The 16886-nt window shown below is 41.6% G+C and overlaps 1 protein-coding gene across 3 annotated transcripts in view; it reads left to right on the top strand.

Moving 5' to 3' along the window:
* Positions 1 to 16886, top strand: part of reln (reelin) — a 144634-nt gene that overhangs the window by 105979 nt on the left and 21769 nt on the right. For all 3 annotated transcript variants that reach the window (XM_084123610.1, XM_084123612.1, XM_084123611.1), the window contains exons 39-51: positions 253 to 421; positions 541 to 643; positions 1941 to 2167; positions 3376 to 3599; positions 4784 to 4934; positions 5203 to 5461; positions 6490 to 6739; positions 6827 to 6995; positions 7762 to 7902; positions 8748 to 8925; positions 10807 to 11000; positions 14676 to 14917; positions 15984 to 16138. In XM_084123610.1, coding sequence (XP_083979736.1) covers positions 253 to 421; positions 541 to 643; positions 1941 to 2167; positions 3376 to 3599; positions 4784 to 4934; positions 5203 to 5461; positions 6490 to 6739; positions 6827 to 6995; positions 7762 to 7902; positions 8748 to 8925; positions 10807 to 11000; positions 14676 to 14917; positions 15984 to 16138 — 2462 coding nt within the window. The remainder of the gene's footprint in view (positions 1 to 252; positions 422 to 540; positions 644 to 1940; positions 2168 to 3375; positions 3600 to 4783; positions 4935 to 5202; positions 5462 to 6489; positions 6740 to 6826; positions 6996 to 7761; positions 7903 to 8747; positions 8926 to 10806; positions 11001 to 14675; positions 14918 to 15983; positions 16139 to 16886) is intronic.

The following is a 16886-nucleotide window of genomic DNA, read 5'->3' on the forward strand; positions in this document are numbered from 1 at the left end:
AACAACATTTCCGGAACATTCTTATGATGTTATTTGTATTAGGAATATTTCAAATAAACCTTCAAAGAATGTTATATTGTGAGTAGAAATAATTTCAGGAGAATGTTGTACTAACATGATCATTACCTTTTAAACAATGCTGTAATCCCGACCATAAAGCTGGACATTTAGTGTTTTAGAAATTCACTGTTCCCACAATGTTCTTCAGCATAAATGTGTTAGCTGTGTTCAGTGTTGTTCTCAATCCTCCAGGTAAGAAGGAGGAGGTGTGGGTGATTGACGACCTGATCATCGACGGCAACAGCGTCAGTAGTTTGCCGGTGATATTAGAGAGCTTTGAGTCGGGACCGCAGGAGGGGAACTGGCTGTTTTATCCCGGAGGAAACACTGGATTCTACTGTCCGTATCAGAGAGGAGGCCTGTGAGTATCTCACTCCTGTAGATAAACCAGAGAGGACTCAACACACACCTCGAGCTGGATCACGATTCCAACGCTAGTTAAACCTGTCGATGGAGTCATGTGACCCTCTGTGCTTGCAGGGAAGAGGACTCGGCCATGGTGTTCATGTCCAGTGATCTGGGCGAACACTCAATCACCACCAGAGACATCGATGTCAACGAGAACACCATCGTCCAGTTCGAGGTAGAGCTCTGAGAGATCAACGCTGGCGTTTAAAGGGAATGTTCACTCAAAAATGAATGTTTAATTATTTCTGTCATCATTTCCTCGCCCTCATGTCGTTCCAAACCCGGAAGACTTTCATTCATCTTCAGGACACAAATGAAGATATTTTGAATGAAATCTGAGAGATTTCTGTGCCTCCATTGAAGGTCTATTCACTCAAAACTGAGACGCTTCAAAACATCCAAGAGATTGTGTAATAAATCCACACACTGCAAGAAATACTTAGTATTTTGGTTTTATTTTCCAGTACAGACATTCTGAAATCAAGACATTTTTACTTTAGATGTTAAGTCTTGTTTTCTGAAAAATGTTGATATCTGCCAATGGAGTCAGAAAATAATCGTTTTTTTCCCTTTGAATTCAGTTTATTTTTCTGACCCCATTGGCAGATACTGTATTTGTTCTTGTTTTAAGAACAAACTCATTTAATTTTGAAGATTTCTTCAGACTTAATATCTTCAGTCATTTTGCTTCTCCAGTAAATGTATCTCGATTTAAGAAAGTTTAGATATTTGTGCTGGAAAACAAGACAGAAAAACTGAGCAATGTATGAATCGAGCGGTTTAATCCAAGTCTTCTGAAGAGAGTCGATCGCGTTGTATGATGAACAGATTTAATTTAGGCTTTTATTCACAAATAAACATTAATCAGTGAACATAGAGCTGGTGAACAGAAGCTTTGACACGTTCGAGCTTCTGTTTTCCGTATTTGATGCGCTCTATGTACATTCGCTGATTTATGAATATTTTGAAGCGTCAGAGTTTTGGGTGAATAGACTTCACTGCAAAAAATGCTTTTCTTGCTTAGTATTTTTGTCTTGTTTCCAGGCCAAATACCTAAAACTTCTTAAATCAAGGAGCATTTACTAGAGAAGTAAAATTACATAAGAAATGAAATCTTGGAAAATGAATTAGGCGAGTTTTTGCTTAAAACAAGCGAAATTATCTGCCTATGGGGTAAAAAAATAATAATCTTAATGCAAAAGGGAAAACAAGAAAAATAATATTAATTCAAATGGAAAAGCATTTTTGCAGTGTTTAAATGGAGGGACAGAAATCTCTCAGATTTTGTTAAAATTATCTTAATTTGTGTTCTGAAGATGAAAGAAAGTCTCATGGGTTTGGGACGAGTAAATGATGACAGAACATCATTCTTTGGTTGAACTAACCCTTTGACTGTAAAGTTAAAGGCCTATCACTGTAATATTGACCTGTGGTTCGTCTCGGTTACGTCATGACTTTGGCTCCTGCTGTAGATCAATGTGGGCTGCACGACCGAAAGCTCCTCCCTGAACCCCGTGCGCCTGGAGTTCTCCAGGGACTTCGGATCCACATGGCATCTGCTGGTTCCTCTGTGTGCCGGCGGCCCTCGGCTCAGCTCGCTCTGCTCCACCCAACTCCACCCGGCCAGCGTCTACTATCCTGGAACCTCACAGGGATGGAGGAGAGAAGTGATCCATTTCGGGAAGCTGAGACTCTGCGGGTGAGTGGGACAGGAGTTCAGAAACTAGCAGAAACAGTTAACCCTTGTGTGCTGTTCGTGTGCGCTTTACACTGCAGAGAACCCAGACAACATTTGTAACAAAATAATAGTGTTTTTTTTATATATATAAATGTAATTTTACTCTATTTATTAATGTTTTTAGCTTATTAGTTTATTCCTCAGTTTATTTTATTTTTTATTTTTTGGAGGATTTATTATATTTTTTAAATTTATATAAATAAGAAATATATATATTTTTTTTAAATAGGTATTTATAAAAATAAAAATAAAAAGCTTTTTATGTAAAATCTACTTTATAAAAGACCCACATTTCATTCATGGAGATAACATGGATAATTTGACATGATTTAGTGTAAGATTTTTGCCCATCTTTTGGAAAATGCAGTTTTAAAAGTAAAAAATTATCACTGTTAGACATCTTTTCACAAGTTTTTCAAGTTGGATTCATATATACATATTATGAAATCACAATTATAAAAATATACATATTATGAAATCACAATTATAAAAATAAAAGTTACTTTTTGTCAAAGTTTAGCATTTTTTGTACTGGAAAAAATCTGTTTTTCAATAATGTTACATTATAATGAATTTTAAATAAAAAGCTGTTTTTGTATAAAAAAAACAAAAACATATTTTTTTTTATAAATTAAAAAAATAGTAATAAATCCTCCAAATACTGCACAAATGTGGAATAATAACATCAATAAACAGAGTAAAATTAAATTTGTTTAATATATATATATATATATATATATATATATATATATATATATATATATATATATATTTTGTTACAAACTTACATTTTGTTGGCTGGGGTCTGTTGCCTCTGGAGACCCCCAACAGCACAAGTGTGACTTTTTCCCCCAAACTAAAATAAAAAAAAGATATCATTCCAATTATTTTTTTTTATTTGTAGATCTAGAAAGTGTTGACAACTGTAAAAAGTAAAAGTTTCATGCCATTTGGACAAAGAAACCTTTTTTTATTTCAGCAAACGTCATTTGGGGTCCAAAAAGACCCCGAACAATGCACAAGACACATGAACAGTGTATAAATAATGTTTTTGAGAGCGTTCTGTCAGCGTGACTGGAGGAGCGGTTGTTCATGTTCTGTGAGCTGGGCTGCTGTTTGCTATGACAGTCGACCGTTGCGTGTTCAGTCTCAGTGTTTCTGTGCTTCAGATCGGTGCGGTTCCGCTGGTTCCAAGGGTTTTACCCGGCCGGCGCGGCTCCGCCCACATGGGCCCTGGACAGCGTGTACATCGGCCCACAGTGCCAGAACATGTGTCACGGCCACGGTGTGTGTGTTCGAGGCACTCACTGCATCTGTGATCCAGGATACTCCGGCTCCGACTGCTCCGTTCCAGATGTGCCAAATCCAGATTTCCTGAAGGAGGATTTTGAAGGTACGGAAGCAAACAGATGTTGCACAGTATTTTAGTTGTTATATGAATGTGGTTCGGTGAGTAACACAAAGATGTGTTTGCATTTGAAAAACGTTTGTAAGAATAGAGTCATAATCAGTGTTAGGGGAAGTTACTTTTAAAAGTAATGTGTTACAATATTGCGTTACTCCCTAATAAAGGAACTAATTGTGCTACTTAATTTTTATTGAAAGTAAGGCATTACTCTACTTTTGCATTACTTTTTCTCACCTGGGCTGGACTCGCTTGTTTGTTTTTTAAAAGGAAAAAAAAAACAAAGTAAAATGTTCAATGTAAAGGCCTTTTCACAAGTAACATTACTTATTCTTATTAATGTGTTACTTTGCTTGTTAAAAAAGTAATCTGATTATGTAACTCACGTTACTTCTAACAGAGAACGTTCTTGCAAGATTCTCTCAAAGTTATGAACAAACTCACTTCTAATAATGTTAATAGAATGTTTGTTCAAAGTTATCTGGTCTTTAATAATGTTCTCAAAACGTTAGAACAAAAACATTACGTAAAAATCGTTCATGATTTTATTTTATTTTTAAGTTCCCCTGTAGTCAATAATTGTATCCCTTAAAACTCGTCTTTGATCACCAAAATGACATATTTAAACTTTTTTACCTTGAAAAAATGTTTTAATGCCTTAAAACAGCTTAAATGTAACTCGACACCCTTGCCTCATTTAGTATGCGCGGTTCTATGAATATGCAAATGAGCCCCGCCACCACTCACTCACTCAGCTCAGAGATCCACTGGTTGACGATCACACGTTGATCTGATTGGTTACAAGGTAGTTTGTGACGTCAGAAACACCAAACGTGTTTTTGAGACTGTCTTTGGTTCACTGCAGTTTTAAGGAGGAAATACTCAGCAATGGAGTCGACTTATGAACTTACACATGCTTTGTCTTAAAGCATATTAAAAACACCACATAGACACATAACAACATTACAAGCTGGATTTTCAACACAGGGGGACTTTTAAGTTTCATTTGGACGTTCATCTAATATGTTACTACTTGTTTCAGAACATTCAAAAGTAATGTTTGCAGAAAGATACAACTGAATCTTCCCTTTCAGACAGGGTATCTTTCTCAAGAATAGATCTTCTGAAGAAGCTTGACTATAGCAGATGTAACTGTGTTGATTGTCTCATAGGTGGAGTTTTGGAGTCTGAACATTTCAAGTTGATGAGTGGAGGAAAGCCTTCCCGAAAGTGTGGCATCACGACCAGCGGGAACCACCTGTTCTTCAGTGAGGACGGCTTGCGGATGCTGGAGACGCTGGATCTGGACCTGTCTAATGCTAGGTATCACACCCAACAGAACCGAGCGTAATGGACAATGAAAATTGGCAAATTGGCAACATGCAGTATCACAGACCAAAGCAAAAACAGACATTCCAGCCTGGAAACGCATATTTCAAAGTAAAATAACGGCTGTAGAAGTGTTTTTCAGAGAAACGAGTATGTGAACTTAGCATGTTTCCTCAATATATGCAAACAGATTATGGTATTTTTATGCTTTAGTAGAGTGAAAAAGTTACATCTTTAATGTTCAAATGTGTCCCCACCACAGGTTCATCCAGTTCTTCCTGAGGCTGGGCTGTGGGAAGGCGTCCCCGGACCCGCGCTCGCAGCCGGTGCTCCTGCAGTTCTCCACGGATGGAGGGCTCACCTGGACTCTGCTTCAGGAGTTCCTCTACAGTAACAGCAGTAACCAGGCTCACCTGGTGGCCCTCGAGATCCCTCTGAGGGCCCGGAGCCCAGAGACACGCCTGCGCTGGTGGCAGCCCTCTGAGAACGGACACTTCCACAGTCCCTGGGTTATTGATAAAGTAAAGAGCCAAGACAGAACGGCAACACACTCATTTACACTGTATTAAAAATTGCAAAGGCATTCAGACCATTTTTCTCATTTTACTCCATTATACACTACCGGTCAAAAGTCTGAAATTATTACGATTTTGATCATTTGTTTGATTAAAAATGCAGTAAAAAATTAAATATTATTCAAATGTAAATCTGATTTTTTCTATGTGAATATATAGTAAAGTGTAATGTATTCCTGTGATCAAAGCTGAATTTTCAGCATCATTACTCCAGTCTTCAGTGTCACATGATCCTTCAGAAATCACTCTAATATGATGATTTGATGATCAAGAAACATTTATGATTATTATCAGTGTTGAAATATTTCAGTGGATATCAGTTCATATTTCTGTGGAATCTGTGATACATTTTATTTTTCAGGATTCTTTGATGAATAGAAAGTAAAAACAAAACAATATTTGTTAGAATATAATCTTTGTAACATTATAAATGTCTTTAATGTCACTTTTGATCTTTTTTTTCTTTTTAACCCCAAATCTTTGAATAGAAATGCATCACAAAAATGTTTCCACATGTTTTCCAACTGTTTTCAACACTGATAATAATCATAAATGTTTCATGAGCATCAAATCATCATATTAGAGTGATTTCTGAAGGATCATGTGACACTGAAGACTGGAGTAATGATGCTGAAAATTCAGCTTTGATCACAGGAATAAATTACACTTTACTACAGTAGTCAAAATTTGAAGTGGATTAAAAAGTTCATCACAGTTGTCCTAAGACAAGAACAGATATTGTTCAAAATTCATGTATAACTTTGATGAAAGGTTTTGATCCACTTCAAACGTTGACTACTGTATATATTCACATAGAAAACAGCTGTTTTAAATTGCAATAATATTTCACTTTTTACTGTTTTGTTGATGATTGTGCAAGGCGCCGCCAGTAAACGTGTGCTCAGGCTGGCCTGCTGGCTGTGTGTCGTGTGTATCAGCAGCATGTTGTGACGTGTGTGTGTGTGTGTGTGCAGCTGGTGGTGGGTGGCAGTGCCAGTGGTTGGGGGCCGCTGGAGGACGACTTCTCCTCCACTAACACCCGCTCGTGGCTGCTTCACCCGGGTGGCACGCGGATGCCAGTGTGTGGATCTGACGGAGAAGCCTTCGCCTTCATCGAGAAATCAAACACTCGCTACGGCATCACCACCGACATCAGTGTGGGCCCCGATGCCTTCGTCCAGTTCGACTTCTCTGCCTCCTGCTCGGTCACCTCGTCCTGCTACAGTAGGTCACTGACGCGAGCGAGTCCTGTGTGTGTGTCGTGAAGAGGGCTTTGCTCTGACGGGTGTGTGTGTGTTCATGTGTTTGCAGCGGTCGAGCTCGAGTACTCTCTGGATCTGGGTCTCACGTGGCTGCCGCTGGTCCGGGATTGTTTACCCACAAGTCCAGATTGCTCTTCTTACACACTGCAGAGGTTGTTGGTGTCAGATACATACAACAAGTGGGGCAGAGTTACTTTACCCATACCACACTACGCCAGGTAAACACACACACACACACTTGCTCTTACATCAATGATAGCACTGCGTCCTAACCAGATGCGACGCGACTATGAGATGTGAAAAGATCAATCCAAAATCAACCAATCAGAAGAGCGTGTGGGCGGAGTCTCTCTGCAAACACACTGCACTCGCAACCAAATCAATCCAAAATCACAGCCAATCAGAAGAGCTTGTGGGCGGAGTCTCTCTGCAAATGCACTGCACTCGCAACCAAATCGATCACAGATCACAGCCAATCAGAAGAGAGTGTGGGCGGAGTCTCTCTGCAAACGCACTGCACTCGCAACCAAATTGATCACAAATCACAGCAAATCATATTTTATATAAAATAAAAAATGTTTTGTTCAGTGCATTTGCTTTACAGTAATTAATAACTTTTTTACACTTTCATTTTCTGACATGCTTTCACAAGTTCTCCAATAATATGTTGAGTGTCTCTTTGAAAAACACTCATGAATTACAACTAATTAGTTTGTTAATTATGGGTGACAGTTCACGGGTCAGTCCCTGAGATTATCATTGTCATATTTGTATGTTGTTGTTCCAGCCGCAATCGACGTCGCAGAAATAGAAACATTTCTAAAATAGAATCCGCTGTGGCTTGTTTCGTATCGTGGATGGAGAAAAACTCTTAATGATTAACATGGAAAAAAAGACTTTTAACGAGTCTGGTTAGTAAAGGGTGTAAGAAAGAAAACACTTGAACTAAGAGTTTGTTGATCTTCTTTTGTGGCGAATGCTCAGGTCCACAGCCACTCGCTTCCGCTGGTTCCAGCCGGCGCCCTTCGATAAGCAGCAGACGTGGGCTCTGGATAACCTGTACATCGGAGACGGCTGTGCCGACATGTGCTCTGGACACGGCCGGTGTAGACAGAGCTCCTGTGTGTAAGTCCATCTCAATCTCAGAGTCAGTCTCTGTCTCTGTCTCTGTCTCGTCTCAGAGTCAGGCTCAGTTTCAGAGTCAGGCTCAGTCTCAGAGTCAGTCTCAGTCTCAGCTCACTCTCAGAGTCAGGCTCAGTTTCAGAGTCAGGCTCAGTCTCAGAGTCAGTCTAAGTCTCAGCTCACTCTCAGAGTCAGGCTCAGTTTCAGAGTCAGTCTCAGTCTCAGAGTCAGGCTCAGTCTCTGTATCTGTCTCTGTCTCTGTCTCGTCTCGTCTCGTCTCAGTCTCAGTCTCAGTCTCAGTCTCAGTCTCAGTCTCAGTCTCAGAGTCAGTCTCAATCTCAGAGTCAGGCTCAGTCTCTGTATCTGTCTCTGTCTCTGTCTCGTCTCAGTCTCAGTCTCAGAGTCAGTCTCAGTCTCAGAGTCAGGCTCAGGCTCAGTCTCTGTCTCTGTCTCGTCTCGTCTCAGTCTCAGTCTCAGTCTCAGTCTCAGTCTCAGTCTCAGAGTCAGTCTCAATCTCAGAGTCAGGCTCAGTCTCTGTATCTGTCTCTGTCTCTGTCTCGTCTCAGTCTCAGTTTCAGAGTCAGTCTCAGTCTCAGAGTCAGGCTCAGTCTCTGTATCTGTCTCTGTCTCTGTCTCGTCTCGTCTCAGTCTCAGTCTCAGTCTCAGTCTCAGAGTCAGTCTCAATCTCAGAGTCAGGCTCAGTCTCTGTATCTGTCTCTGTCTCTGTCTCGTCTCAGTCTCAGTCTCAGAGTCAGTCTCAGTCTCAGAGTCAGGCTCAGTCTCTGTCTCTGTCTCTGTCTCTGTCTCTGTCTCAGTCTCAGCTCAGTCTCAGGTCTCTTCTCTTTCAGATGTGACCCCGAGTGGGGAGGCGAGTTCTGCGATGAGCCGCTGGTGTCTCTCCCCATCCAGCTGAAGGACAGTTTCAGTCGAGCCCCGGCGCTCAATCACTGGCACCTGCTGACCGGCGGCAAGATCAGCAGCGTCTGTGGAGCTGTGGCCTCAGGGTCAGCCCTGCACTTCAGCGGGGTAAAGCCCTCCCTCCATCTCTCCATCCCTCAGTCCTTCCCTCCCTCCCTCCATCCGTCAATCTCCTTCAGTCTGAATAAATTCAAACTGAAGTTTCTCACATTCACAGTCCACACAAAATAACTGTGGGCCCTATTTTACCAATCTATGCGCATGGTCTAAAGCGCATGGCGCAAGTGCACTTAGTGCGTCTGAATCCACTTTTGGTTGTGTAATGATGCGAAAAATGGTTGGTGCTCCCGGCGCATGGTCTAAAAGGGTTGATCCTATTCTCTTAATGAGTAATGGGTGTGTTTGGGTATAACGTGCAATAAACCAATCAGAGTCTCATCTCCCATTCGCTTTAAAAGCCAGTTGCGCTCGCGCCATGGCTGATTCGCTATTTACATGGACAGCTCAGTCTATTTCAGTTTCCTCAAAATAGCAACGGTCCAACAATACGCCTGAACACACACCCGGTTCTCAGACCAGCAGCTCATGGGCCACAGATGGGCGTAAATGCATTTCCTATTTAAACAACATGGCGCAGGACATGAAAATGAAAACTGCGTCGGGCTGAAACTAGCAAAACACACTTGCGCCGCACCTGGTGCTGCACTGGTCCACATGTATGATAGGGCCCTATATCTTACAGGGAACGTTCTGGCAAGGTTCTCTCAAAGTTATGAACAAGAAAGAACATATCTAAAAACTGGACATTATAAACATTCAGAAATAACATTTTCATAAATTAATGGGAAAGTTATCAAAACGTTGTTTTTGTTAGCTGGGTCATGAAGTGAGAATTTGGCAATTTACCAAGTATAGATGAAAACTAAAAACAAAACACAGACTTCACGAGTATTCCAGCTCCCGCATTTCAACCATCAGCGAAGACCTTATTTTCCTGAAGATTGTGTCCCAGGAGTCTTGTGGATTGCTGCTTGTTTTCCTCTAAGGCTTTTTATAGTTTACTCCATCCATTTTTCATTGTCTCTTTATGAGTTCCGAATCCCTGCTGTCCTTCTCCGTAGGGACGATGTTCTTGAGCTTCACAATGAGGCACAAAAGCTCAATTTTACTTTCATCAGAGCGTGAAATCTTCCTGCAGACAGTCGTGTCTCTCAAATGCCTCTGAGCAACTCCATCTCAGATATCATGAGTTTATTCAGAAAAACTTCACCCTGCCAGCTTTCCATAAAAATCTGTCTGTCTGTCTAACTGTCTATCTCAAGTATCAAGTCTAGTTTATTCATAGAGCCTTTTACAACCACACTGTAAACCGAAGGACTGTCCCAGCTGACAAAAATATGTTCTAAGAATGTTCAAAACATCCAGTTCTTTAAACATGTTTTTCTTAGTTATGTGAACGTTAAGGGAACGATACGTTGTATAATTCTTCAAACATTACTGGAACATTACTTTTGTCCTCTGAATGTTCTGAAACTAGTAGTTACATTTAAAAATGTTTCACGAACATCAACTAAAACATTTCAACAACAACATTTCATGAACAATGTATAAACAAATGTTTTTGTTCTAACGTTTTGAGAACATTATTAAAGACCAGATAACTGTGAACGAATATTGTATTAATGTTACTGGAAGAACGTTTGATCATAGCTTTGAAAGAACATTGACAGAACGTTCCCTGTTAGCTGAGATACAGTCTGTAAAAATACAGATTAATACAGACAGTGTAAAACATCAAATACAAATATCAAACACTGAGATAAAATCCAGCTCCAAATATCAACAATTAAACAAATTTTATCAACAATTTTTTTCTGGTGAGAATGAAACATGTCGTTCTTCCTGTCTGTTGGACTAATGTTTCAGCACACTGCCAGTGTTGCGCTGATGAAGTGTGTTTCTCACTGCTGTTGTTTGTCTGATGGCCAGAGCTGCTCTCGTCAGCTGGTGACGGTGGATCTGAATCTGACCAGTGCTGAATTCATCCAGTTCTACTTCATGTACGGCTGTATGATCGCGCCGAGCGGCCGAAACCAGGGCGTTCTGCTGGAGTTCAGTGGGAACGCTGGGATCAGCTGGAGTCTGCTGACCGAGATCTTCTACGACCAGTACAGCAAGCCTGAGTGAGTCTTGTTCTGAATCAAGCCAATGTCCATTGTTAAAATCCCAAGCTCAGTCTTGATCTTACTAAACGGAAAATGAATAAGCTCATATGCCAACAGTTTAGCGCACTGCTGCTTGAGAGAGTTATCTTACATACTGCACACTGTTTCACATGCTAGTTTTATACTAGCTTTATACTTATTTTTTTTAAAGAAATTAATACTTTTATCCATCATGGATGTATAAATTTGATCAAAAGTGACAGTAAAGACATTTATAATGTTACAAAAGATTCTATTTCAAATAAATGCTGTTCTTTGGAACTTTCTATTCATCAAAGACTCCTGAAAAATAAAATGCATCACCGTTTCCACAGAAATCGGAAGCAGCACAACTGTTTTGAACACTGATAATAATCATAAATGTTTCTTGAGCATCGAATCATTAGTATGCTTACTAGGACTAGATGGTAGAATCCCTTGATAATCAGCAAGCGCTGTTGTTGGAGATGTCCTCTTGGGTGGGGTTGGATTGGGGGATGACCGTCTGGTGCCTCCAAAACGACACATCATCAGTTGACACATCACCGGAGGCTCCATGAGGTCACTAGCAGCCAGGCACTTCAGCACTTGGTTGTGGTGCCAGGTGTATCTGCCTTGCGTAAGGCTGGTCTTGCAGCCCACCAGGATGTGTTTCAGGGTTGCTGGGGCAAGACACTGGAGGCAGGCTGGATCCTCTCCAAACCAGAGATGTAGGTTGGTTGGAGAGGGCAGGACATCATATGTGGCTCTGATGGTAAAGCTCAGCATATTGGACTCCATGTTCCACAGCTTGCTCCAAGTGATCTTCCTCCTCTCCACACCTTCCCACCTCATCCAGCGGCCTTGCTTGGCTTGAGACACCGCTCTGGCACACCTGTCCGCTTCCTCCAGGTGGAGGCACCTCCTCAAACACCAGGTGCCGGTGTTCAGCTGGAGTAGCCTTATGCCATGTGGGTGTTGTTGCTCCAAGCCCTAGGCCCCCTTTGCCTTGTGTGCCACTGCTACACCTGGCCTCCCCCTCCTCCCTGTGGCTAAGGCGGGAGCAGCCCCTCTGACGAAGGGATCCCGGGATTCTGTGAGGGTCATTTCGAGCCTTGCTTTAGAGCATTTGTACTCCTCCACCAGGCTTGAGATTGGCAGAGAGAGGGCTCCATTGCTGTACAGTCCTATGCTGCTGAGGCATCTGGGTAGTCCAAGCCACTTTCTCACCTGCACATTCACCAATCGCTCCAACCGATTGGCATGGGATTAGGGTAACCTCATAGATAGAAATTGGCGACATGAGGCGGGGCAGCAGTCCGAACTGAAGGCTCCAGAGCTTCAGCTTCCCTTGGAAGGCAGTGCTGTTGATCTGCTTCAGACCACTGATGGTATCCTGCTTTAGTTGTTCCACCTGTTTGGCGTCTCTGAGATCTATGTTGTACCACCGACCATGGCTTTTGATGGGCTTCTCCAGGATAGTTGGTATCGGCTCGTCATTGATGTGGAACCTCTCATTTACGATCTTTTCCTTGACAATGGAGATACTGCGGGATTTGCTGGGTTTAATCTCTATTTGTGCCCATCTGATGTTTCCCTGGAGTTTGTACAGCAGGCGTTTGGTGCATGCATTAGTCGTTGTTATGGTCATCATGTCATCCATATATGCCCTGATTGGAGGAAGCTGCAGCCCACTCTTCAGACGTTCCCCTCCAACCACCCATCGAGATGCCCGAATTATTAACTCCATTGCCATGGTGAAGGTCAGTGGGTAGATGATGCAGTCCGCCATTATGCCTATCTCCAAGTGCTGCCAGGCAGTTGTACTAGCCTGAGTTGTAACGCAGAACTGGAGGTCCTGGAAATAGGCTTTGACCAACCTTGTGATACCCTCTGGGACTTGGAAGAAGTTGAAGGCTGCCCACAGCACCTCATGAGGCACTGACCTGAATGCATTGGCAAGGTCTAAGAAAACCAACCATGCAAGTCTTTCTTTTCCTTCTTATCTGTTTGTACCTGGTGCCAGATGACATTTGCGTGTTCCAAGCATCCTGAGAAACCACTTATCCCTGCCTTCAGCATTGAGGTGTCTACATAATTGTTCTTTAACAGGAATGCAGAGAGTCTTTGGGCCACAACACTGAAGAAATTTTTTCCTTACACATTCAGTAAGCTGATCTGGTGGAATTGATGGATGGTTGAGGAGTTCTTCTCTTTGGGAATCAGGATCCCTCCTGCCCTTCGCCATGCCTTAGGTATGATGCCTTTTTCCCTTGTTACCTTCATTAGCATCCAGAGGACCTTCAAGACGCCTGGTGTGTTCTTACAGAGCCTATATGGAACACCGTTGGGCCCAGGGGCTGATGCTGTTCTTGCCCGTTTTACTGTGTTCTCAACTTCTCTCCATGTTGGGGGTCTTGTATCCAACTGGTGCTCAGGTGGTTGGATTGGTGGCATGTCATCGGAGATGGTGGCTGGCAAATGCCTCTGATTGTTGGAGTAGGTCTTTCTCAGGTGCTCCTCCAGTTCTCTCACAGGTACTTTGAGAGTCCCGGTTTTCTCCTTGACAAAGAGGTCTTCGGCGAACTTGTAGGGATCTCTATAGAAGGCAGTCCTTGTTCGATCTTTCTTCTTACATTGCTTTCTCAAGCATTCTGCTCTTCGCAGCGTTGCAAGGCGCTGCTTGCTGTCACCCTGTAACACCTCAATTCCTTCCCTTCCCACTTCTTTGGCCTTCTTCCACTGTCTTCTCAGGCATCTTATCTCTTTCACAAGTTGCTCAATCTCTTGCTGCCTCCTGGACTTAAGATGGGCTGAAGGTTCTTTCTGAGTACTGTGGCCCTTGCATTTCTCTCCGAATCTCTCTGTGCCGTAGCTGTATATGATCTCTCCTATCTTCTCCAATTTTCTTTCGACACCCCCTTTCAGACCTTCTAGGAGATGGAGCATGGAGCAGTCTCTTCAGGCTGTCACCAGGTCTTTCCTGGGTTGTCAACTGCCCTTTCACAGTAGTCACTGGTTCCAAACCAGAGTTCAGTATGCTTACTAGGACTAGATGTTAGAATCCCTTGATAATCAGCAAGCGCTGTTGTTGGAGATGTCCTCTTGGGTGGGGTTGGATTGGGGGATGACCGCCTGGTGCCTCCAATACGACACATCATCAGTTGTGCACCCCGGCCTCATCATATCATGTGACATTGAAGACTGGAGTAATGATGCTGAAAATTCAGCTTTGATCACAGGAATAAATTACACTTTACTATGTATTCACATAGAAAACAGCTGCTTTACATTCTAATAATATTTCACTGTTTTTACTGTATTTTTGATCAAATAAATGCAGCCTAGGTGAGCAATAGAGACTTCTTTAAAAAAAAAAAACTAAAAAAAAAACCCATAAAAAATCTTGCAGACCCCAAACTTTTAATCGGTAGCATAATTTAAAATTTGGTTTCTTTTCCGACCATTTCAAGTTGTGAAGGAAAATCTCCCAAAAATAATTAAGAAATTAATAATAAAAACCAGATCTTTGTCATGGTATTGAAAGCAGAGTGAAATATGAAAGATTATTATGTGATGAGATGTGTTGTATGATCTGTGATGTGGTGAATGTGATGTGTTGTATGATCTGTGATGTGGTGAATGTGATGTGTTGTATGATCTGTTCTCCCGCAGGTTTGTGAATGTTCTGCTTCCGGCTGAGGCTCGGGTCGAGGGCGTTCGGATCCGCTGGTGGCAGCCTCAGCACGACGGGGCCGATCGCAGCGACTGGGCTCTGGATAATGTGCTGATCTCCGGCTCAGACGCTCACGCTCAGATCTCAGACACGTTTGGAGGAGTAGCTCTGCCCAGTCACGAGCGAGCGCCGGCCGATGGCACACACACCAGCGCTACACCCCATCACGAGGAGACCATCGGTACGAAACATGGCAGATTACTCTGGAGGACAGAGACAAGTGTCCTAACGTTTTACTACGAAGGGCCAAAAATCAAACTCCGTGGGCAGAAAGTAAAAGTTGCATTATATCAAACATCTATATTAAATTTAAAGTGGTTAGACTTGGTTCCCCTGATTTATGATTTCTTAATTTTAAAACATTAAGCAATCTGCTCAACTAATCCAGTTTTATTTTCAAAGTTTTAACAATGAAACTGTATTGCCATTTTTTATGTTTTAGTTACCTTTTAAACACCAACTGGCATTTTAGAAAAATTAAATAATAAAGAAAAGAATCTTGAACATTTAAGAAACTAAATTAACATTTAAATTAATCCAAACATAAATAATGGTTTATAAACATGCAATTAGACAGAGTATATTTGTATTTCATAATTAAAATAAAAATTAAGTCTATTAATAATAAGGGAATAATATCCTTCTTTAAGCACAATAATTAAATAAACAGCGAAATGATGTTTATTACATGGCTTATAGTTACATATTATTGTAGTGTTAAACAGCCCATAAGGGTTGCGTAGAGCGTTCTGAATCTTCGTTAGGTGATGGAAATTAAACTTCTGTAAGTTCAGAGAAATTAAAAAAGTTAAGCAGTTAAAATGTTATCTAGAATTATTCACAGTGTTTTGAAGTGCCCACGGCAACAATATTGTGCATAGCAATTGCCACGATTAACAGTATTACAGAATAAACGGCACACGTCTACTTCAATGACAGATTATTTTATATTTTTCCCCTCATGACATGGCAGGCCAAATCAAAGTTCATCACAGGTGTTTGGGCATCTCTGATCTAGATGATAGAGAGGTTACCTCCGGCTGGAGGGACGAGAGCTTGTTCATGCTCAAACAGCAAAGATGAGCATGTGAAAAAAGCAGAATAGCTCCTCTTTAAATTACTTGTTGATCTGAATCAGTTGCACATGAGCAGGTCGTGGGGTCACGGGGTCACAGGGTCACAGGGCGTAACTCTCACTTCTTCTCTGTAGACAGCACACATGTTCACTTGAATCTGTTTCCTTTCAGTGAGTGATCACTGGCTGTTTTCTGAAGACTGCTCCGTCAAGCGCTTCTGCAGTTCTCCAGACGGAGTCATGGTGTGTGGAAACACTGACGGACAGGAAGTTTACGCCGTCACACACGACATACTTCCTGCCAAAGGCTGGGTCATGCAGTTCAAGGTAAATGCTCAGTAACACACACCTGCTGTCGTTGGTTTACACACCGATTTCCAGTGGTGGACTTAAGTTGACTTAAGTTCCACTGCGCTTAAGTTGACTTAAGTTAACTTTATCTGAGTATTTTTATTTTGGAAAACTTTTACTTCACGACATTCCATTGAGGAGAGATCCCCTGACTGGAATGTAAAGCGCTTTGGGTGAACAGTAGTACATATAAAAAAAGCACTATATAAATGCCTCATTCATTCATTCATTAAATATAATAGTCAAGTCAAGTCAAGTCATCTTCATTTATATAGCGCTTTTAACAATGTAGATTGTTCCAAAGTGGCTTTACAGAGATACAAGGATAGTTTAAAGTAACAGAGATTGTTTTGGCTTTATAGCAGTTCTTGAATAAAGTTATTTTCCAGCTAAAGTTAGTTTGATTGATTCACTTCGGTCACAGCGATCATTAGTTATTAACTTAGGGGCCGCTAACACAACACCGGTTAAACAGGAAACTCTACACAGACTTTAAACGTGAAACCTGTGAGAACGCTGATGGCGTGCACATGCGTATTACGAGTTCAGTCTATTGGTATGCGCGTTTGAATATATGTGCGCAGGTTTGTAATTCCCTACAAACCAAGCCTTAAAAAACTACTTGTCTGGCCTTAACATTTTGATACAGAATTGTATCACTTCGGGGTAGATACGCAAACTGAATTTTCCCGACAACGCTTTATCTGTAGAGTGGTAAAGGGAT

This window comes from Abramis brama, assembly GCF_963993115.1.
Source record: "Abramis brama genome assembly, chromosome: 9".
Classification (NCBI taxonomy): Eukaryota; Metazoa; Chordata; class Actinopteri; order Cypriniformes; family Leuciscidae; genus Abramis; species Abramis brama.